We start from the raw sequence: 25,878 nt of genomic DNA, 5'->3' as shown, positions 1-25,878 counted from the left end.
AGGAAGGAAGGAAGGAAGGGAGGGAGGAAGGGAGGAATGAAGGAAGGAATGGATGAATGAATGAAGGAATGAAGGAATGGATGAAGGAAGGGAGGAATGGATGATTGAAGGGAGGAATGGATGAATGAAGGAAGGAATGGATGAAGGAAGGGAGGAATGGATGAAGGAAGGTATGGATGATCCAAGGGAGGAATGGATGAATGAAGGAAGGAATGGATGGATGAATGAATGAATTAATGAACGAACGAACGAACGAACGAATGAACGAATGAATGAATGAATGAATGAATGAATGAATGAATGAATGAATGAATGAATGAATGAATGAATGAATGATGGGCCGGCTGACTGGAGAGCGAGCAAGATGGCGGCGCCCAGGCGGCGCGGTTCCCGCCTCTCGCTCCGGCGCCTGCGCGCGGGGTGACCCGGAAGTAGAATCGGCGGGTCGCGGGGGGGGAGGGGGAGAAGGTCGGGCTCCAAGATGGCGGCGATGGCGGAGCTGTGGGCGAGCTGGGCCCGGCTGCTCCGCCGCTCCCTCCCGGCCTCGGCCCCGGCCCGAGGGCTCCGGACGGGTGAGTGTCCGCCCGCGGGACCCAGGGGTCCGACCCCGGCGGCATTCATTCATTCATTGCTACTTATGGAGCGCCTCCTCTGTGCGGAGCACTGGACTAAGCGCCGCGACTGGACAATAATAATGTTGGTATTTGTTAAGCGCTTACTATGTGCCGAGCACAGTTCTAAGCGCCGGGGTAGACACAGGGGAATCAGGTTGTCCCACTTGGGGCTCACAGTCTTAATCCCCATTTTACAGATGAGGGAACTGAGGCACCGAGAAGTGAAGTGACTTGCCCAAAGTCACACAGCTGACAAGAACCCATGACCTCTGACTCCAAAGCCCGTGCTCTTTCCACTGAGCCACGCTGCTTCTCAATTGGGCAACAGAGAGAGACCATCCCTGCCCCACCACGGGCTCACACTCTAACGGGGGGAGACGGACGGAAGAGCCCATCGAAACAACAAAAAAAAAGACATCAAGATAAATAGTCATGATGGCATTTAAGTGCTGACTATGTGCAAAGCACTGTTTTAAGCGCTGGGATGCAAGGTCCTCATCATCACCATAACAATGTTGGTATTTGTTAAGCGCTTATTAAGGGCCAAGCACTGTACTAAGCGCTGGGGGGGATACACGTGGGGCTCACAGTTTTCATCCCCATTTTACAGTTGAGGTCACTGAGGCCCAGAGAAGTGAAGGGACTTGCCCACAGCAGACAAGTGGAGCCGGGATTAATAATGTTAATAATGTTGGTATTTGTTGGGCGCTTACAATGGGCCAAGCACTGTTCCAAGCGCCGGGGGGATACAAGGTGATCAGGTGGTCTTACGTGGGGCTCACAGTTTTCATCCCCATTTTACAGATGAGGTGACTGAGGCCCAGAGAAGTGAAGGGACTTGTCCAAAGTCACCCAGCTGACAAGGGGAGGAGCCGGGATTTGAACCTGTGACTTCTGACTCCCCAGCCCATGCTCTTTCCACTGAGCCACGCTAGCTTCTACCTAGTCCAGCGTTTAGAACAGTGCTTGGCACATAATAATAATCATTCAGGTATTCAGTCGTATTGATTGAGCGCCTAATGGGTGCAGAGCACTGTCTTAAGCGCTCGGAATGCGCAACTCGGCAACAGATAGAGACAGTCCCTGCCCAACAACGGACTCTTCATCCCCATTTTAAAGAGGAGGTAACTGAGGCACAGTGAAGTGACTTGCCTAAAGTCACACTGCAGACAAGTGGCGGAGCCGGGATTAGAACCCACGACCTGACTCCTAAGACCGGGCTCTCGCCACTGAGCCACGCCGCCCTCGTATCTACCAGAACGACTGCAGATGGAAATCCTCATTTCACTCTGTTGAAGAAGCTAAAATATTTATAAAAAGTAAATACTAGTGGTATTTGTTAGGCACCGACTGTGCGTCAAGCACTGTTGTAAGCACTGGAGATCATCGGGACAGATGCCGTCCCAGTCCCACGAAGGGCGCACAATCTAAGTGGAAGGCAGAATGGACAGTGAATCCCCGTTTTCCAGAGAAGGAAACGGGCACGGAGAAGTTAAGGTCACACATTAGTCAAGTGACAGAGCCCGGATTGGAACCCAGGTCCTCCGACTCCCACATCTTCACTCTTCCCTGTAGGCCACGCCGCTTCTCAAATGTCAGGCACCTGCTTACCCCCGAGATTTTTCTCTGCCGGCCTGCTTTTTCTTTCGGAGTTATTTGTTGCAGGCAGAAGGTGAGGTTTTCTAAGTCAGGAGAGACGGAGACAGTCCTTCGTTCAAGGATGACATTCCCGACGGGGGCTGCAGCCGGGAGGGAGGGAGAGAGCGTCTCCTTGGCCTCTGTGTGGATGGCTCCCAGTTTTACCCCCCAGTCCTGCCCTCCCTCTCTCCTCTCTAATCTGGCATTTCCCCCGGCTCCGGGTCCTCCCCGCCCCTCGCTGTCCATCGGCATCTCAAATTGGATATGTCTCAAACGGAACCTCCTCCTCTTTCCTCCCAGCCTGCCTTTCCCGGCCCATTTTACCCACCCTCATTCATTCAGTAGTATTTATTGAGCGCTTACTATGTGCAGAGCCCTGGACTAAGCGCTTGGAATGGACAGTTCGGCAACAGGTAGAGAGCATCTCTGCCCATCATCATCCCCCGACTCGGAAGCCCGAAATCCTGGCATCACCTTGGGGTCGTGTCTACCAGATCCGTCGTGTGGCACTCTCCCAAGTGCTTAGCACAGTGTTCTGCACAAAGTAAGCACTGGATAAATACCACTGATTGATTATCTTTGACCCCTCCCTCTCTTTTAACACCTGCATTTGGTCCGTTGCCAAATCCTGTCGGTTTTTCCCTCATCGTGCCTCCAGCCACTTACGTACATATCTAATTTATTAATGTCTGTTCCCCCTCTAGACTGTAAGCTTCTTGCGGGCAGGGAATGTGACTGTTATATTGTTAAATGGTACTCTCCCAAGTGTTCAGTACAGTGTTCTGCACACAGTGAGCGCTCAGTAAATACGGCCGGCTGACTGACTCCGGGATCGGCCCCTTTCTCTCCATCCCGTTGCTCATCGTGCCGGTCCGGTCTGCCTACTGCCTCAGCTCCTCATTTCGCTTTGATGCCTAGGTCGTTTCTCCCACAAGACGTTCTGTAGACGTCTCCCACTCCTCAAAAACCACCAGTGGTTTACTTTTGGGTTTTTTGTTTTTTATAGCGATACTTGTTGAGCGCTAACTGGGTGCCGGGCACTATACTAAACGCCGGGGTAGAGACGAGATAACCCCCTTGGGGTTCACAGTCGTCATCCCCCTTTTACAGATGAGGGGACTGAGGCACAGAGACTTGCCCAGAGTGGCCCAGAGTGGCGGAGCCGGGATTAGAACCCGCGACCTCTGACTCCCAGGCTCCTGCTGTTTTCCCTAGGCGGGGGGGACTGCCCTCCAAGCCTCACCCCCGGGTCTCCTGTCCCACCTTGGGCCCAGATGCCAGGGCTCATGGGCTAATTACACCTTCTGTGCCCAGTAGGTGACCCAGTCCCACTGGGAGCCCCCGCTTTCTTCTCTCCCCTCCTTCTGCGTCACCCTTTATCCGTGCCCCCTCCCAGCCCCACGGCATTCACGTCTGTAGCTTTCATTTAATCGTTTATGTTAGTGTCTTTCTCCCCGGCCCAACTGTAAGCTCGTTGCGGGCAGGGAAGGTGTCTGTTTACTGTTGTATTGTAGTCTCCCGAGCGCTTAGTTCAGGGCTCTGCACCCAATAAGCGCTCAATAAGTACGACTGACTGACCGACTGCCCGCTTCAAGCGCCCAACAAACCCTAGCTGGGTCCGGTGGCGGGGGGACTGTAATAGAGCAGGAGCCGGAGAGAAGCGGGGGTTTTTTTTGGTTCAGGCAGTTTCCACCTGAGCCCCGTCGCTCCGCTTCTCCCGGTTTTCCGAATCTCCCCGTGGGTTTTCCCCTCCTCTGTGACTTCCCTTCTTTCTCCTTCCCCAGCCAGAAGACATATCTTTTTTCTTATTTTTTTTTTTAAATAATAGTATTGTAAAGTGCTTAGTAGGTGTCAGGCACTGGGGTAGATGCGAGATAATCAGGTCGGACACAGTCCGTGTTCCCTATGGCGCCTTCTCCAGACTAAGCCCGTGTTTCCTCCTCTCCCATTCCCTTCTGTGTCACCCCGTCACTTGGAGTTGCTCACTCAACCCCACGGCACTTACTACCTACCCGTAACGTATTTATATTCACGCCTGTTAATATGTTTTGTATATTAACGTTTCCCCTTCTAGACTGCAAGAACGTGTCGGCCAACCGTGTTTTATTGTACTCTCCCGAACGCTTGAAACAGTGCTGTGCACTCAGTAAGCGCTCAGTAAATGCCACTCGTTGATCGATGAGTCCCCATTTTACAGAGGAGGTCACTGAGGCCCAGGGAAGTGAAGTGACTTGCCCAGGGTCGGCCAGCAGGGATTAAGAACAGCGTCTGTCACCTGGCAGTCCTTCTGACTCCCGGGCTAGCGCTCTAACCACCGGGCGGCTCCTCTCCCGCAGCGGGGTGATCCGAGGGTTGGGTCCGAGGCCTTGCCGGTAGCGTTGGTTGTTAGAGCCGTTTACTTGGCCGTCGAGGTCGTTAGCCCTTGTTCGGGGCCCGAGGGTCGGCAAGGAGGGAGGGAGCCCGTGTTCTTCCAACTTCTCTTTGGGTTCCCCCTGCGTGGCTCCGGCCGGGCGGGACCAGACGCGAACCTCCCCTCCTTTCCGTTTCCCGCCGCCAGTTCTCAGAAACCGAATTCCCAGGATTCCCAACCCAGCTGCTCTCCGCCGACGGGGCCCCGGGCCTTTCCCCCGCCAAGTTTGCGTGACTGCAGGTGTAGAGCTTGCGCGGGACGGGTGGGTCGGGGCGGAGGGGCGGGAGGCCCGGTCCCAGGCGAGGCTGGGGCGGACCCCTCCTTACTGGCCGTCGCAGCTGGAAGGCTTCCGTTCGCAAGCTTCCGTGGCGGATCCGCCCCGCGCGTGAACTCTCACCTTTCCCGCCAACTCTACGGAGGAGCCGCGTGGCCTGGGGCATCGAGGTTCTGATCCCGGCTACCCCGCTTGTCTGCTGTGCGACTTCGGGCACGTCGCTTCACTTTTCTGGGCCTCGGTGACCTCATCTGTCAAATGGGGATGACGACCGTGAGCCCCGTCGGGGACAGGGACCGTGTCCGATCCGACTTGCTTGTGTCCACCCCAGGAGGGATCGTGATTACCGATTCTTTTGCGTCGTACCCTCCCAAGCGCTTAGTATGTTGCTCTGCACACGGCGGTGAGCGCTCGTTAAACACCGCTGATGGGGACGACCCACTGAAATGGTCGGTGGAAGCGGTGGGCGTGAGAGTTGACAAAGGAGGAAAATGGGGAGCAAGAGAGTGGCAGAATTTAGCCGGGGGCTGGATTTCCGCCCGAACCCCGGGGAGCAGACCGTACGGGGGGCCTCCGGCCGGGAGTGACTGGCGTGGGGGTGGGGGAGGGAGCCGGGGGTGATGCAGAGGGTCTGGAGGTCAGAGGTCTCTGTGAGGAGGGAGAACTAGAGAGAACACCGTTAGCTCCACGCACTGCACCGGGAGGGGAAGGAAACACAACCCAGGCACCGGCCTGGAACTCACTTCTGCCGAAATAATGATAATCGTGGTATTCGTTAAGCGCTTACTACGTGTCTAAGCACTGGGGTAGATACAGGCTAATCAGGTTGGCTGTCCCTGTCCCGCACGGGGCTCACGGCTTTAGTCCCCATTTTCAGATGAGGGAACCGAGGCCCAGAGAAGTGACGTGACTTGCCCGGGGTCTCCCAGCAGACAAGTGGCAGAGTCGGGATCAGAACCCAGGTCCTTCCCACTGTCAGGCCCGGTCTCTCTCTCCGACGCTGGGGGAAGGGAGTGGCCGGTGGCCAGCTCTCCCGAACAGGCCCACCTGCAGCCCGACCATCGCGTTCCCTCAAGTTTTCACACGGGCCAGAAACGGTTCTCTTCCAAAGGAGGGGAAGCAGCTGTGGAGTCGAGGGACAACCCGCCTCCACCTGGCCGGCGAAGCGAGCCGGCCCGGGCCCGCCCAAAAGTTTCACGGCCTTCCTTGGGGCCGAGCCCCACCCTCCGCCCCCTCCCCCACCGGGCCGAATGCACCTCTGCCGGCCCCGGGTGACCGTCGGAGCAGCTGCGTGGAAGCCTCCCTGCCTCTCGCCGCCTCGGAATCGACCGGGGCGGAGTCCCGGGACCCCAGAGCTTCGGGGCCGCCTCCGGGCAGCCCCTCCGCTCCGAGGAGCCTAGGCGAGGGTGGGGACGGCCCAGCACGGGCGACCGCGCGGGTCCCCCGGCCCCCGCAGTCGTCTGGCCGCGGGGGTGACCGGCCGGGCGCTCCGGCGGCCAGACGTCCTCTTTGTCCGAAGCCCGCGGTCTTCGGCCGGCTCTTCTCCTCACGGGGATCTGGGGATCGCCGGTAGCGGGGGAGGGATGAGGGGAGGGCTGCCGTGTCCGTCGGCCGGTCGGTCGTATCTAGTGAACATTTGAGCGCTGTACCGAGCACTCGGGAGAGTAGAGTACATGATATAATAGACGCATTCCCTGCCCACAGCGAGTTTACAGTCTAGAGGGGAGAGAGTGCCGGGCCCCGGCCCCAGGCTCTCCCGCGTCCACGGGGCTGCCCAGCTCCGGCCAGCAGGTTGGACGCTTTCCCCTCCTTCGGCCGCCGGGCCCCCCGGGGGCTCTCACATTCCCCACCGGAGGAGAGCAGAGAACGTGGCGGAGGGTTGGCGGGCCCTCCAGCGGTCTTGTGGAAAGGGATCTATTTAGGGAGGAATGCGCCGAGACCCCTTAACCCCTGTGAGGAAAAGACGGCGCCACCCTGCTCCCCGGGGCCCCGCTCAGGAGACTTGGCAAAGCCAGGCAACCCGCGGGCGCTTTATTAAGGTTTCACAAGGTGGGCCCTCTGAGGGCCCGGGTCCCCGGGCTCGGCCCTCCCTACGCGGTGAACCCGAGGGGGTCGGAAAATTCTCCCCGACCCCTATTGAGTGGTTGACTTCTCTCTCTCCCCCCCGTCTTTGCAGTGGTGGAGTCTCAAGAAGGGAAGACTACTATAGTAAGTGTCATTAACATAACTCCAGGGCCCTGCCCGACAGCCATTTCTCCGTCAGGGGAGGAAACCCTCACGGGCCCCCGGAGAAGTCCCAGGGCCTCCATTTTCCCCACAGGTGTCGTGGCAGGGTTAATGGCGAAGCTACCCCGGGACCGGACACGTTATTAGTACCGGCCCGCGTTCGTCTAGCTCCCCTGATCGGGGCGTGCGTCACGGAGGTCCTCATCGACACCGCCTCACAGGTGGGGGACGCCGAGGCACCGAACGAAGCAGCGCGTTAGGCCGGAGCCCGGAGTCCCCGTTTGCCTAGCTGGGCCCGCCAGGTCGTCTCCGCCGTGGGAGCCCCCGGGTCCCGACGTTACCCTCAGCACCCCCAGACCACCACCGAAAACGGGAGTCCCCGGATTGGTCCGACCTTCAGGGGTGGGTGGCCGACTGCCCTCTTCCAGCTCGGCTCTGCCCTTACCAACGACCCTGGTTGTGAAGGGGGATGGGGGACCCGATTAGGGGAGGGTGGGGGTGCGGGTCCTCCCTCAGATGACAGCCCAGTTCTAAAAATAGGCCCGGCTACGCCAGGTCCCAGCTGCTAGGGCTCCCGGACCCAAAGGGGCACGTCCCCACTCTTGTGGTCAGTCGGTCGTATTTACCGAGCGCTTATAGTGTGCAGGGCACTGTACTGAGAGCTTGGGAGAGTAGAGTGTAACGATAAACAGACACATTCCCTACCCACAGTGAGCTTAGAGTCTGGGGTGGTTGGGGGCCGTGCCACCATCAGCCGGGAGGAGTTCCCGCCCGCGACGCCCCGAGTACTCCCATCCTTGCGTCGTCTCCATCCCGAGCCGGTGGGTATCGAACGTCTGTAGAGGAGGATCTGGTACCATAGTAGACGGCTCGCTCGCTGCTCTCCTTTGCCGCTTCCTAGATCGAAGGCCGAATCACGGAGAAGGCCAAGCCCCTCCCGGAACCCCCCAACCCTTCCGGCCAGTGCCCCATCTGCCGCTGGAACCTGAAGTACAAGTACAGTTACGAGGTGAGCGCCGTGCCCGGGAGACTCTTGCCGCCCGTTGGCCTCTGGGTCCCGCCTCCTCGCTCTTGCCGCGTCCATCGAGTCCCCTCCAAAAGGTGGGAATTGTAGCCAGTACCGGACGGGGGATCCGGATCCCCAGAATAGCGTGACTTAGTAGATAGAGCTCGGACCTGGGAGTCGGTTTCGTCGACTCCTCACGGGCAGGAATCGGACCTGCTACCTTTTCCGGGTTCTTTCGGGTGGTGCTTGTTAAGCGCTCACTAAGTTTCGGGCACCGTACTGAGCGCTGGGGAGGAGGCAGGCAGATTGGGCTGGGCAGAGCGCCTGATGAAGCGCCCCGTCCGTTGCTCGCGGCGCTCGATAAACGTCGACGAGCACTGCTGGGTATTAATTGCGGGTGGGTCTCGCACCTCCCCGTAGGTAGCGACAGCCCTCCCTCCCGGACCTTCCGCCTCCCCTCTTTTCCAGGAAATGGACAGTCTGTTCCCGGGGTCTGTTAATCCAGCGGGAGAAATCCAATCCCCCGAGGGGAAGGCCGAGCTCGTTTCGTCTCTCGCCCCTTCCGCTCCGAGCGGCAGGGGCCGGAGCCGCCCCGAGCCGTCGGCTCGCTCGGCGGGTGCGGGGAGGGGAAGGTCGAGACGGGGACTTCTCAGCCCCAGATGAATTCAATCCAAGTTGTTTTCATCCAAAGCCGCAGATCACGGCGGGGTGGGGAGGGGTCAGAAATCGGGCCGGTGTCTCCCGGGAACCGGCCGGCGATTAAAGCCAGTCCCGCTCCGCGGCCTGGCTCTCGCCCGTGTACGTAACTAGTTCATTCCACGGGACACGAACGGAGGGCCCGCCAAGCCAGCCCCCGCGGCGGGGAGGTCGGGGGCTTCCGTATTCACTCCTCTTGCATTCATTCAGTCGTATTTATTGAGCACTTACTGTGTGCAGAGCACTGTGCTCAGCGCTTGAGAGACTACACTAGAATAGTAAACAGACAAATTCGCTGCCCACGACGAGCTTCCAGTCCAGAGGGCTTAGAGTCCAACTCTTCGGCGGGCTCCCGCTCCCCCCCGAGTCGGCCCCGGGAACCCGGCCCGGCCGTTCCTGGTGAAGGGCGGTTGACGGCAGAGAGCCCCGGAGATGCCAGTCTCCTTCCCCGCCGGCCGCCGGTCGTGCCCGGGGCTGTGGGCACGTGGCACTTCGACCACCGAGATTCGTTTTTCCAGAGGTGGTGCCCGCGGCTTCTCTCCGGCCCACCCGGCTGCGGGGAGGGGGCCGCGCAGCGTGAGGGGGACGCAGAGCGTCCCGCCTCCACCCAAGCTTTCGGGCATCGCTCCGTCCCGAGGCCAGAGTCGGCATCGAGGGCGGGCGCTCCTCTTGTCCGGGGACTGCTGTGCGACCTGATGATCTCTCTGCCCCAGCACTTAGTCGGGTGCCCGGCTCACCCACGCTCACCCACATAAGCACAGAGTAGCCCCGGGAGTGACAGCAGCATTCACCGAGGGCCCTGTGGGCGCAGCGACTGGGGAAGAGCGGCGAGGACCGGCACCGGGGAGACCGTGGGTCGGCTCCGATCTCACCTTCCCTCCGTCCCCGCCCTCCACAGGACGTCCTGTTGCTGAGTCAGTTCATCCGCCCTCACGGCGGGATGCTGCCTCGGAGGGTGACCGGCCTCTGTCAGGAGGAGCACCGCAAGATTGAGGAGTGCGTGAAGATGGCCCACCGGGCAGGTAGCCGGGGGTGCCCTCGGGGGCCGGGCCAGATCCCCTCAGTCCTCCGGTGCCGCCGCCCCTGAAGGCCCCAGCTCAGCTGGCCGGAGGTTCCCCGTAAGGGGTCGGGAGGTGCCGGGGGGGGGGGGACCATCCCCTCCAGATGGTCTTGAGGCGGGGCGGAGGGGCCTTCCCCCACCAACTCCTCCTTCCCTCCGCCCTCCAGGTCTGCTGCCAGATCACAGGCCCGAGCTGCCCGAAGGGTTCGTGCCCAAGAGCAAACCCCAACTCAATCGGTGAGTGAGCTCCGACGCCCTCCTGCCGGATTTGTTACCGCGTGGTGTTCTCAGAGGTAGCTGTCGTCGTGTTTAAGTGCTTACCGAGTGCCAGGTGCCGTTCTGAGAAGCGAAATGACTTGCCCGGGTCACAAGGCAGACGTGGCAGAGCAGGGATTAGAACCCGGATCCTTCTGACGCCCGGGCCCCATCCACTGGGCCGCGCCGCCCCGAGCGGGAAGCGTTTGCCAAAGCCGAGGCGGGGAGCCCCGCGAAGCAGGGGTCACGTGGCCGGTGCCAGCCCAGCCGGGCACCCGCCGCGTCTCTCCTCCCCTCCCGCTCCCCGTCCCCAACCCCACAAGGCCGCGGTTTACGTCGGTCACCCTCCGTTCGCTCCCGTGTGCCGTGGATCCCCTTCCTCGGGTCAGGCGGGAGGGGGGAGGAGGGGAGTCGGGGGTGGGCAGGCAGGGCCCACCGTTAGGTGAGGGGGCAGAGGGATGAGCCGAAGAAGACCCGTCACCTCTCGGGGTAGGATCGGGCCTCCGGAGCTGCTAATCCCGTTTATGACATCACGCTTTGTTGCTATGGGGATGTCAAAGCAGTTTATGAACCTTTAATAAATGTCCCTGCTCTCTCCCAGCCCGGAGGTTACCAGAGGGCAGAGAGCGGTGCCTGGGAAAGAAAGGCCGAGCTATTGGTAGCGGGGGATCGGAGGGAGCTGCGGAGTGGGGGAAAGGGCCACGGCCTCCCGTGGTGCTCTGGAAGCCGGCTGGATCCCTCCCCCCGCCCGGATCCGGGGGATCCCGGCCTTCCCCGAGGTGCCCCCGTGGAGCTTGGGCTCGGCCATCCGCCCCCGCCGGGGCCCGAGCCCCGGTCCCCTGCGGAGGCTGGGGTCGGCCGCTGCCCGGTCGGGCCTGCCCCGGCAGGATCCTTAAGGCATCCGAGCCGCGGGCCCCGGGGTCCGGCCCGGCGGATTCCCCCGGCTCCCTCCTCGCAGCCGCCCGGCCCCCCGGGAGTTTGTGGAGGTGTGGGGAGAGCACGCGGGAGGGAGCCATTGTCTCCGACCCTCCCGGGGGGTACAGACTGCTCCGCCGTTGGTCCCTTGCCAAAGCTCGCCTCTGGCGTCTGTGCCGAGGCCCGGGCCCCCGGGCCTCCCGCAGAGCCCCCAGCCTTGGACAGGAGGAGGGTGCGGGCGGGTCGACCCTCTCTCCTCCCTGCTCTCGCCTCGAGGCCCGGGAGAGGGAGGCGTTGCCCGGAGTGGGCCCGGCCACGGGAGGGGGTCGAGCCGATGCCAACGCCCTGGCGAGACCAGCGTAGCGGTGGGGACGGACCGGTCCTCAGACCCGGCGAGACCAGAAGGGACCGGACGTCGCTAGGGTCAGCCTCTGAGCTCCCGGCCTAGTGGGTAGAGCGGGACCTAGGAATCCGAAGGACCTGGGTTCTAATCCCAGCTCCACCACCTGTCTGCTGTGTGACCTGGGGCGAGTCACTTCTCTAGGCCTCAGTTGCCTCATCTATAAAACGAGGAGTAAGACCGTGAGCCTGAAGACGGGGGACGGGGACTGCGTTCGACTCGCTCACCTCGTATCTACCCCGGCAGTCAGTACGGCGTTCGGCACATGGTGAGCGCTTAAGAAGTACCACGGTTATCGTCGTCATTATTCTCTCTCTCCCTCTGACGCCTCCGGTGGGCCCCGCTGGCCGAGAGGGGACTTCAGCGGGGCGGGCCTACCTCCCTCTTCCTTCCGTCCGACTGCCCGTTGCCCAGCGGCTCTTCTGCTGAGTCCCAGGCTGGCCCCGGGGCCGCTTTTCCGGGCCGTGTGGGGATCCTACGGGGAGGGCGGCCCCAGTTTGGGGGAGGCGGCCCCTGCCGCCCCCGCTCTGAGGGCATCCTGGGCACCGGCAGATGGAGTGGGCGGGGTCGGGCCTCCGGCTCTCCTTGGCTTGTCCGGCCCAGGGCCCGACCCGACTTGGGGGACTCCTCTTGCCCTGTGAATGGGCCCCAGGGCCCGTGGAGCGAAGTGGAAATAGGGTCTAGAGCGAGGAAGGCTCGGTGGCGGGGAGAGGGGATCGCGCGGTTGGACTGCGGCTCGGCCACGGGGGAGGGGTGGGGAGAGGCTCGGCCTTTGCCCCCGCAGGGCCTTGGGGACGGATGACCGGGCCGGCCGGGCGTGGGGCCGAGTTCCATTTTGGATGGGCCCGGCCCCGGCCCTTCCCAGAAGGAGAGCGTGCGGGGACCCCCAGAGGAGGTCAGAGGGCCGGGAGCTTCGGCCCCACCCCCTCTGCTCCCGGGAACGGCTCCCCCTCTCCCCCCCAACCCACCCCCCGACGGCTCTCGTCATTCCTCCGCCCTGGAGCCGGGGGAGCGGGTTCCACCTCCACCGTGGTCATGCAGCTGCCCGGGAGAGCCGCCCTGGGCCCGGCCTGGCGCCCTGAGCCAAGCGAGGAAGGGAGGAAGGCTCCTGCCCGGCCACTTACCTCATCGGCCTCTCCGGGCGCGGCCGCCCGGGCCGAGACGAACCCGCTGACGGCCACTTCCCCCTTTCCCCGGCCCGGGCGCGTACCGACAGCTCAGGGAGATCAAAGCGGAAGGGCGGTGGGGTCCCACCTCGCCCTCCCGTTGGCCCCGCTCCTTCGGCGGGGGCGGCCCACCCGGGCTGGATCGCCCCAGCTGCCGGGCAGGCTGGAGCCGGGAGGTCTCCCGTCACACTCCCGCCCTTCGTCCCGTCCCGTAGGTACCTGACCCGCTGGTCCGCCCGCTCCGTCAAGCCCATCTTCAAGAAGGGCCCGCGCTGGAACCGAGTGAAGATGGCCGTAGGTTCGCCCTTGCTCAAGGATAACGTCAACTACTCCCGCAAACCCTTGGTCTTCTACCAGTGACGACCCCCCACCCCACCTGCAGCGGCCCCGGGGAGGAGGAAGATCCCACCCGGCGCGGCCGTGACGTGACCGGCGTGTCCCGGGTCGGGGGCCGGCAGCCGGCCGGGGAGGCGGAGGGGAGGGTGAGCCGCCTGGCCCCTTCCGGTCGGTCGGTCCTGGGATTGGGGGACGGAAGTCTCACCCGAGGACCGTCATAAAGCTCTCTCCTGCGCTCCCTCCTCCGCCGTGTGTGTTCTGTCCCCCGGGGTCCGATCTCGACCCCTTTGGCCGGGCCCGGGAGCCCCAGCTCGGGGAAGAAGCTTGGGATTTAACTCTCCCCTCTCTCCTCCTCTGTCCGTTCCGGGCAGGAGCGGAGGGCCGCAGAGCCACGCGGCGGGTACCCGCGCCGACGGGGGAAGTGGGCGGGTGGCGTCCGGCTGCCACGCCTTCCCCCCATACACATTTCTGCTCTAGACGATGCACAGGCCCCAAGCCCCTCTCAAGCCACGGCTGCGCCGGGGTGGGCAGGGCAGGGGCCGTGGGTGGAACGGGGGATCTGCTTGGTCCCTAATCCTCCCCGGGGTGCCGGGGGCGGAGAACCGGCTGTCCCACGCTGCTGGGTTGGCCCTCGACCCCCCTCTTCCCCAGGCGCCCGGGATCCCCGTGGACTCGGAGTCCTAGCGGCCTAGCCCTAGCCCAGGGTGACCCGAACGGCCGGGCCTCGGGCCTGCGGTCCCGTCCGTGGGCGGGGAAGGAAACGTAGAGGGGTCCCTTCCTGGGGACTTCTGACCCCGATCCGCCCCTCCCCTGCACCCCCTCGCTCATTTTCTTTGCCCACGGGTCAATCCGGTCCGGCCCGGGATGCGGTCACCCTAATGGGTGTGACGTCACCTGCCTCTCCTTCAGGGGCAGAAGGGCCTGGACGGACGGGAGAGAGATTTCTTTTGACTTGCACCCCCGGGGCCCCATAAAGACGGGCCCCGGCCCTCTCCGCGGCCGCCCACAGCCCCCCTGCCCATCCCGACGCCGGCCCAGTTCCCGTGGGGCCCCTGCCTGGCTTTAGCAAAACGACAGCAGGGGTGGGAGGGCGTGAAAAAGCAAGGTATCTTCCCCTCCCTAGCCACCAGAAATAAAGCTACCTGGGAGGACAGCTGGAAAGAACGGATGACCCGGCGGGCAGAAGGCCCAGGGCGAGTCACTTCCCTTCTCTGAGACCAGAGTGGGGCGAAGCCAGCCACTTGTATTGAGCACTTACTGGGTGCAGAGCACTATACTAAACGTTGGGGAGCGTACAATAAAATAGGCGCATTGACCTGCTCTCCCCCCCTCATAGGTCGTGAGCCCTTCAAGGGGCAGGGTTCGTATCCAGGTCCCACCTGCGCTCTCTCTCCCGGCGCTCAGTGGCGTGCGCTGCACGCTTAGTAAGCACTTAATAAATACTATCCCGGTTTAGACCGGGAGCCCCCAAAGCGGGGCTAGTGTACCTGCCGTAGGCCGAGGAGAGTGAGCGTTTCCTAAATGGGGTTGTTGTCGGAAGCCCGGTCCTTAGAGGAACTGAGCCCGGTCAGCCAAGGTCGGGAGCCAAAAACACGGAGACGCGAGACTGAGAATTCACCTGGGTTTATAGAGGACGACATCTTGGTCATCTTTGGGTCCGCCGCGGGCTGGGCCCCAGGCCGGCTCACAGCATGAAGGGCAGATCCATATTTTTCTCTCCCGTGCCCACGTAGAAGTAGCCGTAGTTCTTGGTCTGGGGGACGTGGAAGAAGGTCAGGCCTGGCCAGAGCAGGCTCCGCAGCACCAGCAGCGAGTTGCCTCTTTCCATCTGGATGCTCCAGGAGCCTGGGGAAAGGGACGGAGAACAGGGTGGCTTGAACTCGACCCGGACGCCCGACTGGGTGCCCGGCGAAAGCCCTCGGGTCCCAGGGGGGTGGCTGACGTCGGAGAAGGCCCGGCGTCGGCTACCCGGGGCCCTCTGCTTCCCTGAGCTGCTTTCGGCCCTCTCCGCCCGCTGCAGCCTCGGCCGGAGGTAGGCCCGGGAAAAGCAGCCGGCGGGGGTGAGCTGCTGATGGGAATGAGGCGGGGTCCTCTGCTCCCCCTCTGTCGGGCACCGCTCGCCCCGGCCCCTGCAGCAGAGGGGAGTCCTCCCCACCCTCGCTGCCGCCCCTGTCCCGGACCCCCCCGCCCCCCGTCTTGGTGCCGAGGACCCGCCGGAGGCTGCCTCCCGGAGCCGGGCCACTCTCAGACCCGGGGCCTCCGGCAGGCACTCCTCCTCGGCGACAGCCGCGGACGGCGTTACGCACCTCGTCCGGTCAGACCCTCGGGCCTCCCGAAGACCCTCGGCTAGTTCGGGAAAGGAACGAGGGCCCCCTTTCTCCCTCCCGACTCCTCGCCGGGATTCCCCTAGGCCGGCTCCAAACCAAGCAGACAAGCCGGGCTCGGGGCGGGCCGCACCGGGAACCCCATCCGTCCCCTCCGCGGTGCTTTCGGTTCCTCGCCCGGCCAAGGGAGCCCGGGGCCGGGGCGAGGGTTAGGCCCCGGAGCCGTGTTGGCTCGGCAGGAGGGGCCTCTCCTGGCTCCAGAAGCGAAGGAGTGAAGGGAGTGAAGGGAGCCGCCGTGTGTGGGAGGAAAGAGCCTGGGAAAATCTTCTCTGGAAGAAGATCTGGAGCTTCCCGGTCCCCGAGCGTCCCACAGCCGCCCTCCCGGCCCCCGGACGGCCCGGCCAAAAAAAAAAATCGCACCGCTTTGAAGGTTTCTAACGTCCGGCCGCCCGGCCCTGAAATAAACACTGCCTTCATCGAGCGCCAGCGCTGCCCGGCTGGCCGGTTCCAGCCGCCCCCCGCCCTAGTCGGCGCTGCCCGGGGGCCTCTGGGGACCGGCCTGCCTCCCGTCCGATAGCCGGGACCGGACAGCTGCGGAACCCGTCTTCCCGCCACAGGGCGTCAGTAAGAAACACTCCCCCTCGCACCCCGCCACATCTGCTTCCCCCTCCCCGGCCCCTCCAAAAAGCGATGGAGGTGTCGCGGAGACCGTGTCCCTCCCCCAGCTGCTTAAGGGCCGATGTGGTGTGAAGAAGCTCAGACACGGGGACCTGGGCTCCGCTCCCTTGTACCGGAAAGCTGGCTCCATCTTCCCGTAGCCCTCTCCCTGGCCCCCAGGCCGGCCGTCTCCACTCCACCCTCGTGGCGACTTCCCCCCATTTTTGGTAGCCTCTGGCTTCTAGAGCAGGGCAGGAGGAGGGTTCTTCCGGGGCTAAAGATACACCCGGGAGGGCTGAGCACCCGTCCGGTGTCCGCCCGCTCTCCCCCGCCCCGCTCCACGGGGAGGACGAGGGAGCCCTCACTTCGGGGTCCACGGCCCCGGACCGGGGGCCGCTTATGAGCCTCTGGGCCACCGCCTGACCCCAGCGTAGCTCAACGGAAAGAGCCCGGGCTCGGGGGTCGGAGGTCATGGGTTCGGATCCCGGCTCTGCCACTCAGCTGTGTGACCGTGGGCATGTCACTTCACTTCTCGGTGCCTCAGTGACCTCATCTGTAAAATGGGGATTAAGACCGTGAGCCCCACGCGGGACGACCTGATTCCCCTTTGTCTACCCCAGCGCTTAGAACAGTGCTCGGCACATAGTGAGCGCTTAACAAATACCAACTTTATTATCATTTATTATTAAGCTGGCCCCTTGCTGACCTCTGCTGCCCAAGCCAGGAATGGCAGCCCCTCGGCCGTCCAGCCGGTCAGTCAGTATTCAACGAGCGCTCACTATGCGAAGAACACTGTACTACGTGCCTGGGAGACTACAATGCAACAGAATTAACGGGCCTGTCTTCCTTGCCCGTAACGAGGTCAAGTCCACCACTGCCGGCCCACCCCGTTCTCCATCGACACTCTAGAGATTCAGGGAGAAAGGGGGGATGGCCCCGGGTGGAAGGGGGACAAATGACTCTCTGTTGAGCCCTGAGTGACCGCAGGGGGTCCAAAATCAACCGAGGCCCCGGGGGCTTCTCCAAGAGGCCCCTCGCCCCAAACCCAGGAGCTTCCCCCACCTCCACTTGGGGCTGTTCCTGCCTCATTCCCATAGTGGGCCAGAGCCCGGTCTTGGCACGGAGAGGTCCCCGCACCGAGCCGGAACAGTAGAGGTAGGTAGCGTCTATTCTAGCCTACAATCCTCCCTCCGGTGTGGGACGGGGACGCTGTCCGGCCAGATCTACCCCAGTGCTCGGGGAGGTGCGGTGTCGGGCGTGTAGTAAGTGCTTAATAAATACTAATTAGTAGCCGTTACAGTAATAATCTGTTGAGAACTCGCTACGTGCCAGGCACCGTACACTAGCATCGGAGATAAACAGACAGTAATCAAGCCGGACCCAGTCCCTGACCCACACAGGGCTCCCCGGGGCTCAATCCCCATTTTACCGATGAGGCGACAGACGCAGAGGGGTGAAGTGACTTGCACAAGGTCACACAGCAGACGAGCGGCGGAGCCGGGATGAGAACCTAGGTCCTTCCGACTCCCGGCCCCGCGCGCTATCCGCTAAGCCATGCTGCTTATGCGGTGAACTGTTCTAGGCGCTTAGGGGACGCAGCGGAAGGCACAGGCCACATTCCCACTTCCCTAGACTCTGAACTCGTTATGGGAGGGGACCACGTCCGCTTATTCCGTCGCGTCGTTATTGTACTCTCTCCAAACGCTTAGTACAGTGTACCGCACGGTAGTAAGCGCTCGGTCAATACCACTGCTTGATTGCGGGGAGCGGACAGTCACGAGGGAGACACCCCCAGAGAGGTCGACTACGGATGAATACCAAATACGAGCGTTCGATTCAGTCGCATTGCCGGGGCGCTTACCGTGTGCAGCGCGATAAGTAATAAGCAATACGATAAAACAATAAACGGGCACATTCCCTACCACGCACCCAAGGGCTGAGGACCGTCGCAGGTCCCTTAGTGCCGGAGGGGGCCGAAGGGCCCGTAGATCTCGAGATAGACCGACAACTCATCCCTCACCCCTCGCTCTCTTTTGGAGTTTTGGCCTGCTCTCCCCCAGGCCTAGGGCCTGGCCGAGGCCGAGGCCGAAGGGGGAAACCAGACCTCCCCCCGCACGAGAGGGTTTCTCGGGCTCCGGCCCGGATCCCGTCTGGCCCCAGACGCCCCAGGGCGGCTCTCGGCCCTCACCTTTGGGAATGTCGTGTTCCAGGGAATCCAGGAAGTCGATGGCGGGGTCCAGGTCGGCCTTCTCTAGCAGAGTCTTGGTCTTCAGGTTGACGGGCTCCTTGAAGTGGAAGTAGGAGCTCAGCTTCTTGGCCTCTGACATGGACAGTCCTGCCGGGGTGGGGAGGGGACGGGAGGAAAAACCGTCAGCCCCGGCACCGGGACCTCCTGTCCCCCACGGGACGGATGGGGCTGCTGGGCTGTTTCTGGGGAACGAGACCCCCCACTCCTGGGGTTTTCCTTCATCGACCGTATTCATTATTCATTCCATCCGTTCCTTCACTCAGTCGAATTTGCTGAGCGCTTACTGTGTGCAAAGCACTCTACGAAGCGCTTGGGAGAGTCCTTCCTAGGCACTTGCTGTGTGCCAAGCATCGTTCTAAGCGCCGGGGAAGATACAAACTAATCGGGTCGGACCCAGGCCGCCCCCGTCCCACACGGGGCTCACGGATTCGATCGCCGTTTTACAGATGAGGTCACCGAGGCCCAGAGGCGTGAGGTGACCGCCCGAGCTCACACGGCAAACGGGTGGCGGATCCGGGACCAGAACCCAGGTCCTGACTTCCAGGCCCGTGCCCCGCCCGCTGGGCCACCCCGCTTCCGCTCCGTCGTCACCCGTCTCCCTTCGGGGCCCCCGAGGCCGGAGCCGCGATCACCTCCCGGGGAAAGGACAGCGGTGGCTGCGGAAACCGGCCGAGGGGGGAGGTCGAAAGTTTTCACGCTGACGTCAGAAGCTGGGAACTACGTCGCTGGAGTCTGTGCACTCGACAGGTAGAAAGGGCTTGCCGTCACTGGCATCCCTGAGGCTTCTAAGCCTCCCCCGAGCGACGGGACTCGCGTCCGAGCGCTTGGGAGCAGATCCGCGCCCGTCCCGGAATCCCAGGGAGGGTCTGACCGCTGAGCCTGGCCCAGGCGTGACGAGGGGAAGGAGAGGAGGGTCGGGGGGAGCGGTTGGGGATGGGAGAGGGAGGAGCAAGGGAGTCTGGACGGCGGCCGGGAAGAGACCTACCTACCTTCAAAGCTTCTGTTGACGTGAACGGGCCCAAGGGGGGTCTTGACTAATGCCCCGCGCGGGATGATGGCTACGGCCTTGTCGATCTGGTCGATGGTGGCCACCAACCGAGCCTCCTCTTTGATCTGGATCTACAGCGGTGGGTAAGGGAACGCCGCCTGGATCCCCCACCACCCGGCCCTTTCCAAATCCACCTGACCGCAAACGGCCCCCTCCACCTCCCGTCGGTCAGTCGGTCGGCCCGTCGTATTTTTTGAGCATTTACTGCGTGCGGAGCACTGTCCGGAGAGCTTGGGAGAAGACGACAGAACGGTAAACGGACGGATTCCCTGCCCACGACGAGCTTCGAGAAAATCCGGTCCGGCGGGGCCGCGCCCTCCCCCTCCCCCGAGCCGCTCTGCGGGCCTCCGGTTTTTCTAGCTGGGTCTCCGATAGCCTCCGTTTCTTTTTTCTAAGGGCGTTAGGGGCTAACCGTGTGCTGGGCCTCGAACTGAGCGCTGGGTAGATACAAGTTATTCAAATCGGACCTAGTCCCCGTCCCTCGCGGGGCTCACGATCTGCATCTCCATTCTACGGATGGGGTAACTGAGGCACAGAGAACTCGGTCGACTTGCCCGAGTTCACACAAGCAGACAGCGGGAGGAGCTGGGATGAGAACCCGGGTCCTTCGACTCCCCGGCCTGCGCCCCACGCTGCTTCTGCCGCTCGCCCTCCGGTCCGTAAACTCCTGGTAGGCGGGGGATGTTTCTACCCGCTCCGTTGACCTCTCCCGAGCGCCCGGGACAGCGCTCTGCACACAGTAGACGCTCGGTAAATACCTCTGATCGATGGGGGGTCCAGGGCGGACATAGTCGAGTCCCCCTCGAGGGCAGGGGCTCGCTCTGCCCTGCGTCCCGCCCCGCGGCTGAACCGAGGGTCACCTACCACGACCTCTTCCTCGTACGTCTTGTCCCCCTCTTCCACCTTCTGCACCTCGGTGTGGTCGTACTCGTGCGAGGGGTCCCCCACGAAACGACCTTTCACCACGGACGTCTGCGTCACTATCTTCTCCGTGGCCGGCGGCAAGAGGCTCCACTCCATGCAGTTCAAACTGGCGGCAACACAAACGCACAGAGACAAACACGCAGGAGTCATACCGACCGGGCGTATTTACTGGGCCCTCGCTGCGCGCAGAGCACCCTGCTGAGGAGAGTGCCACAGAACAATCTGACAGAATCGGTGGACGCGTTCCCCCGCCTCCAGTGAGTTTACAGTCCAGAGGGGAAGACAGCGGTCTGAATAAACGAAATTCAGATATGGACTTGGGCCACGTGGCTCAGTGGTAGGAGCCCGGGCTCGGGCGTCAGAGGTCGTGGGCTCGAATCCCGGCTCCGCCACTTATCAGCCGCGTGACGTCGGGCCCGTCAACTTCACTTCTCCGTGCCTCGGTCCCCTCCTCCGGAAAACGGGGATGAGGACCGTGAGCCCCACGTGGGACAACCTGACGACCTCGTATCTACCCCGGCGCTCGGTACGGAGTAGGCGCTTAACAAATACCATCGTCGTGATTGTGAGTGCTGTGGGGCCGAGGGAGGGGGTGAATAAAGGGAGCGGGAGAAGAGGAAATGAGGGCTTAGGGAGAGCCTGGGAGGAGGTACGTTCCGTCAATCAAAACGGTGGTATTTATTGAGCGCCGACTACGTGCGGACCGCCGTACTGAGCGTTTGAGCTTACCGTCTAGCAGGGGAGAATGTAATCGGGGTCTGGCTGCCTGAATCGGCTCCCCTACCTCTCCCATCCGCAAGCCCCTGCTGAAAATCACGTCCCTCGGCGCTCAGATACTCACCTCGTCCCCTCCCCGTCGACATTTAAGCACCTATTCTTCTACCTCCCCCCACCCGTAAAGGCATTTTAGGGTCCCCCTCCCCAGCCGGATCGCAAGGTTCTTTGGAGGCCGGCTAACCCTCCCTTACTCTCCCAAGCAAGCACTCGGCAGCTTGGTACGGTGCCCGGCACATAAGTAGGCGCTTAACGGAGCCCGCTGTTATCATTAACAACTGAGTAGGGCACACGGTCGGCACTCGACGCGTATTTTAAACGATATCCGATCAGCGCTTACCACCCGCCGGGCACTTCACCGAGGTCGGGGGCGGATACGGGCTAATCGAGTCGGACACGGTCCCCGCCCCGCGTGGGGGTCACCGAGGCCCAGAGAAGTGACGCGACCGGAGGCCCGGGGAGGACGGTGGCGGAGGCGGAATTAGGACCCAGGCCCTCCCGCTCTCCAGCCACGCGCTCGGAGGAAAGCGCGGGCCGGGGAGTCGGCGGCTTCTGATCCCGGCTCCGCCACCTGTCCGCTGTGTGACCTCCAGCGAGCCGGATGACCTCTCTGGGCCTCCGTTCCCTCGTCGGGAGACGAAGCCCCGTGACGATGACAACGGGGGTATCTGTCGAGGGCCGACTACGGGCCCGGGACTGTTCTGAGCGCCGGGGGGTGCTCCGAGGTTGTCCCCCGGGGGGCTCCCGGTCTCCATCCCCATCTCCCAGACGGTCCGGAGGAGCGGGGCGACTCGCCCCAAGTCACCCGGCGCTTGGCAGAGAGTCGGCCGTCATCCGTTCATCCGACGGTACTTATTGAGCGCTCGCTATGTGCGGAGCACCGTACTGAGCGCTCGGAATGAACGGAGCCCGGGCTTCGGAGTCGGAGGTCATGGGTTCGAATCCCGGCTCGGCCCAGCTGGGTGACTTTGGGCAAGTCACTTCACTTCTCGGGGCCTCAGTGACCTCATCTGTACAATGGGGATTAAGACTGTGAGCCCCACGTGGGACGACCTGAATGCCCTGTGTCTCCCCCAGCGCTCAGAACAGTGCTCGGCACATAGTAAGCGCTTAACAGATACCAACATTATTATCATTATCATTATTATTAACAAGTCGGCAACAGATAGAGACGGTCCCTGCCGTTTGACGGTCTAATCGGGGGAGACGGGCAGACGAGAACGAGGGCGATAAACGGAGTCGAGGGCGGCGGGGCCCGCGAGGGGAAGGGCCGGCACCTGTAGAGGGTCTTGCGGTCCCCGAGCTGGTCCGGGCCGAGGCCCTGGGCGATGTAGTAGTCGGCGGTGAGGCCGAGGATGCGGCCCCAGAAGAGGACGCGCCGGTAGCGGTAGTCGCGGCGCAGGAGGAGCAGGGAGGTGAGCAGGGCCGCCCTCCGGTCGGGGCTCAGGCCCTGCCCGCTGCCCGCCGCCAGCTCCAGCGACAGCAGCAGCGCCTCGGCCTCCATGGCCGCCCGTCGGTCCGGCCCCGCCGTCGCCGTGGCAACCGACGCGGCCCGGCCCGGCATCTCGGGTCGCCCCGGCAACCGCCCCAACCGACGGCCCCCAACGGCGCCTCCCGCCGCCGGCAGACGGGGGGGGTGAGGACCGGGAGCCCCGCCGGGGCACCTTCTATCCGCCGACGGTGCTGGCCGCCGAGTTAAGCGCTCGCCACGATCCCGTCGTCGGGGACGATTACCCCCGCGCTCAGAAGAGCGCTGGGCGCGTGGTAAGCGCTTCACGGACCCCGACGTTGTCGTGATTACCCCAGCGCTTAGAAGGGTGCTGGGCACGGAGTAAGCGCTTAACAAATCCCATCGTTATCATGATCATCCCAGCGCTTGGAGGAGTGCCCGGTACAGAGTAGGCGCTTAACGAATACCCACATGACTATTATCACCCCGGCGCTTAGAGGAGTGCTGGGCACATAGTAACCGCTTAACAAATCCCATCGTCATCATCCCGGCGCTTAGAAGAGTGCCCGGTACAGAGTAGGCGCTTAACGAATACCCCCATGACTATTATCACCCCAGGGCTCAGAAGAGTGCTGGGCACATAGTAAGCGCTTAACAAATCCCATCGTTATCATGATCATCCCAGCGCTTGGAAGAGTGCCCGGTACAGAGTAGGCGCTTAACGAATACCCACATTACTATTATCACCCCGGCGCTTAGAGGAGTGCTGGGCACATAGTAACCGCTTAACAAATCCCATCGTCATCATCCCGGCGCTTAGAAGAGTGCCCGGTACAGAGTAGGCGCTTAACGAATACCCCCATTACTATTATCACCCCAGGGCTCAGAAGAGTGCTGGGCACATAGTAAGCGCTTAACAAATCCCATCGTTATCATTATCATCCCAGCGCTTGGAAGAGTGCCCGGTACAGAGTAGGCGCTTAACGAATACCCACATTACTATTATCACCCCGGCGCTTAGAGGAGTGCTGGGCACATAGTAACCGCTTAACAAATCCCATCGTCATCATCCCGGCGCTTAGAAGAGTGCCCGGTACAGAGTAGGCGCTTAACGAATACCCCCATTACTATTATCACCCCGGCGCTTAGAGGAGTGCTGGGCACATAGTAAGCCCTTAACAAATACCAACATTACTATTATCACCCCGGCGCTTAGAAGAGTGCTGGGCACATAGTAAGCACTTAAATCCCAACATTATCATTATTACCCCGGCGCTTAGGAGAGTGCTTAGCACATAGTAAGCGCTTAACAAATACCAACATTATTACCCCGGCGCTTAGAGGAGTGCTCGGCCCATAGTAAGCGCTTAACGAACACCGACGTTATTGTTGTATTAAATCCCCATTTTACAGATGAGGGAACCGAGGCACCGAGTACTGAAGTGACCTGCCCAAAGTCACACAGCCGTCAGGTGGCGGAGCAGGGATTAGCACCCACGACCCCTGACTCCTAAACCCGGGCTCTTTCCAAAGAGCCACCCTACGATAGTAGAGCACGCCCCCTCCCTGCCCCCCACGGGCTTGGGAATCAGAAGGACCTGAGTTCTAATGCCCGCCCCGCCACGGGGCTGCCGGGTGACCGACGCCTCTCTACTGGTTTTCTCTTGCCGTCCGTCTCCCCTCTTCTAGACGCTGTGCCCGTTGTTGGGTAGGGATTGTCTCTTTCTGTTGCCAAATCGTCCTTTCCAAGCGCTTAGGACGGTGCTCAGCACACAGTATGCGCTCCGTATGATTGAATGAAGGAATTTACCCCTCTGGGCCTCGATTCCCTCATCCGGAAAGTGGGGATGGAGACTGGCAGCGGGACAGGGGCCGCGTCCAACCCGGTTGGCTTCTATCCTCCAGGGCCGGGGCACATAGTAAGCACATAACGAATGCAAAGGCTAAGAGAATAATAAGAGTGTTAAGCGCTTACTAAATAAATACTATTATTATGATATAATTGTATTATAATCTTCTCTTAGCCTTCGTTTTTCTGGAGACCCCGGTCAGCTGATTTGCACTTTACCCTGCACCATATGTCCCGTCTAAAATGTGGCAACTTTACTAAACAAATACCACTATTATTATTATTATTATCTTCTCAGTCCTTGTTTTTCTGAGCCGGAGACCCCCCGTTCACCTAATCTGCACTTTACCCTGCGCCATTATGTCCCTCCGAAGGTACGGCGACTAAAACTCTTCAGCGTTTGGAGCACTTACCCGTAATGCAGAGTTGCGAGATGAGGCCTCGTTTTCCTATCCCTTTCCCAAATTTGGGTGGCCTTTTATGGCTGCCGTCATTCATCGGTTCATCAACAGTGACTTTAAAGTCCCTTCCCTGAATTGTAAGGAAGGACTCAGAGCTCATCCGTATGTAGTTTGGATCATCGGTCCCTAAAATCCATGATTTTGCATACGCTCGCGTTCCTTCTTCATAGGCGCAGTCCCTCGGTTCGGGGAAGCGGTGTGGCCTACTGGAAAGAGCTTGAACCCAGAAGTTAAATGGACCCGTATTCTAATCCCGGCTCCGCCGCGTACCCGCTGTGCCACCTGTGTGATTTCACTTCTCTGGGCCACAGTCACCTCATCTGTAAAATGGGGATTTAAGACTGTGAGCCCCACGTGGGACTTAGACTGTATCCAACCCGATAGGCTTGTCTCTACCCTCCCTTTGTTCTGCCCCCCTGCTCCCCGCCCCACAGGACTTAAGTATACATCTGTAATTCTATTTATTTATATTGATGCCTGCTTGCTTGTTTTGATGTGTATATAGCTATAATTCTATTTACTTACATCGATGCCCGTTTACTTATTTTGTCTGTCTCCCCCTTCTAGACAGTAAACCCGGTGTGGGCAGGGATCGTCTCTTCTTTACTGCAGAAGTGTATTTTCCGAGTGCTTAGTAGGGTACTCCGCACGTAGTACGCGCTCAATAAATACGATTGAATACCGCGGTTAGTAGTGTCTGGCACATAGTAAGCACAGATATCCTAAGAAAAAGATCAGATCTTCTTTCATTCTCCCCATCAGCAGTGCATTTTGAAGACTAAAGAGATTTCACTGCTCATTCAGACCACTTAAAAGATAACGTGATTCTAGCGTAGTTCTCCGAGCCGATCCCCTATCCACCCTTCACCCTGAAATGGCTGCTCGCTCCTCTCTTTTCTTTCCTTTGAGCCCATCTTCCATCCCTGAGTTTCCGTTCCAACCCTACAGTACTTTTAGGAAAAACTAAACTTTGGGGCTGCCTACTGGTTCCCCTCTATCCACATTTATTTACCCCTTTATCGGGGTTCGGAAAAACAGTGAGGTGTATCCCCTTACAGAAACCGCCTTACCTTTCTCCCAACAGACCCTGTGTCCCTAAGAGCTTAATGATCCCGAAGGTAATTATAGATTCTACCAATTTGCCTGG

At 61.3% G+C, this 25,878-nt stretch overlaps 2 protein-coding genes and 1 long non-coding RNA gene across 4 annotated transcripts; 2 read left to right on the top strand and 1 right to left on the bottom strand.

The window, feature by feature from the left end:
• Window positions 1-454: 454 nt before the first annotated feature.
• MRPS18A (mitochondrial ribosomal protein S18A) lies at window positions 455-13,241 on the top strand. 2 transcript variants are annotated; one of them, XM_029047498.1, is made up of 7 exons: window positions 455-572; window positions 2,625-2,796; window positions 7,113-7,144; window positions 8,064-8,171; window positions 9,763-9,886; window positions 10,092-10,161; window positions 12,876-13,241. In XM_029047498.1, coding segments are annotated over exons 2-7 (480 nt in total). In that variant the 5' UTR covers window positions 455-572; window positions 2,625-2,795; the 3' UTR covers window positions 13,021-13,241. The 2 variants fall into 2 exon arrangements, with proteins under 2 accessions (XP_028903331.1, XP_028903330.1); XM_029047497.1 differs by lacking the exon at window positions 2,625-2,796.
• Window positions 13,242-14,603: 1,362 nt separating this feature from the next.
• RSPH9 (radial spoke head component 9) lies at window positions 14,604-22,518 on the bottom strand. The gene is made up of 5 exons (XM_001506494.5): window positions 22,249-22,518; window positions 20,138-20,303; window positions 19,215-19,344; window positions 18,166-18,312; window positions 14,604-14,841 (listed from the first exon to the last, which is right to left on the bottom strand). The coding sequence occupies exons 1-5, from the start codon at window positions 22,473-22,475 to the stop codon at window positions 14,681-14,683; spliced, it is 831 nt and encodes a 276-aa protein (XP_001506544.3). The 5' UTR covers window positions 22,476-22,518; the 3' UTR covers window positions 14,604-14,680.
• Window positions 22,519-22,563: 45 nt separating this feature from the next.
• On the top strand, window positions 22,564-25,205 carry LOC114805702. Its single transcript, XR_003753724.1, has 2 exons — window positions 22,564-22,735; window positions 24,902-25,205. It is a non-coding gene; the product is annotated as an uncharacterized LOC114805702 (long non-coding RNA).
• Window positions 25,206-25,878: the final 673 nt, after the last annotated feature.

The sequence above is a fragment of the Ornithorhynchus anatinus genome, chromosome 19 (assembly GCF_004115215.2).
Source record: "Ornithorhynchus anatinus isolate Pmale09 chromosome 19, mOrnAna1.pri.v4, whole genome shotgun sequence".
Lineage (NCBI taxonomy): Eukaryota > Metazoa > Chordata > Mammalia > Monotremata > Ornithorhynchidae > Ornithorhynchus > Ornithorhynchus anatinus.
The sequence above is the reverse complement of the archived record's forward strand: the minus strand, read 5'-3'. Positions and strand labels throughout refer to the sequence as shown.

Coding starts and splice junctions, on each gene's coding strand:
- MRPS18A (XM_029047497.1), top strand. CDS start 482: ATGGCGGCGATGGCGGAGCTGTGGGCGAGCTGGGCCCGGCTGCTCCGC. Junction 573..7,112: donor GGCCCGAGGGCTCCGGACGG/GTGAGTGTCCGC, acceptor CCGTCTTTGCAG/TGGTGGAGTCTCAAGAAGGG. Junction 9,887..10,091: donor GAAGATGGCCCACCGGGCAG/GTAGCCGGGGGT, acceptor TCCGCCCTCCAG/GTCTGCTGCCAGATCACAGG.
- RSPH9 (XM_001506494.5), bottom strand. CDS start 22,475: ATGGAGGCCGAGGCGCTGCTGCTGTCGCTGGAGCTGGCGGCGGGCAGC. Junction 20,304..22,248: donor GACCGCAAGACCCTCTACAG/GTGCCGGCCCTT, acceptor TGTTGCCGCCAG/TTTGAACTGCATGGAGTGGA. Junction 14,842..18,165: donor GGAACACGACATTCCCAAAG/GTGAGGGCCGAG, acceptor CCCTTTCCCCAG/GCTCCTGGAGCATCCAGATG.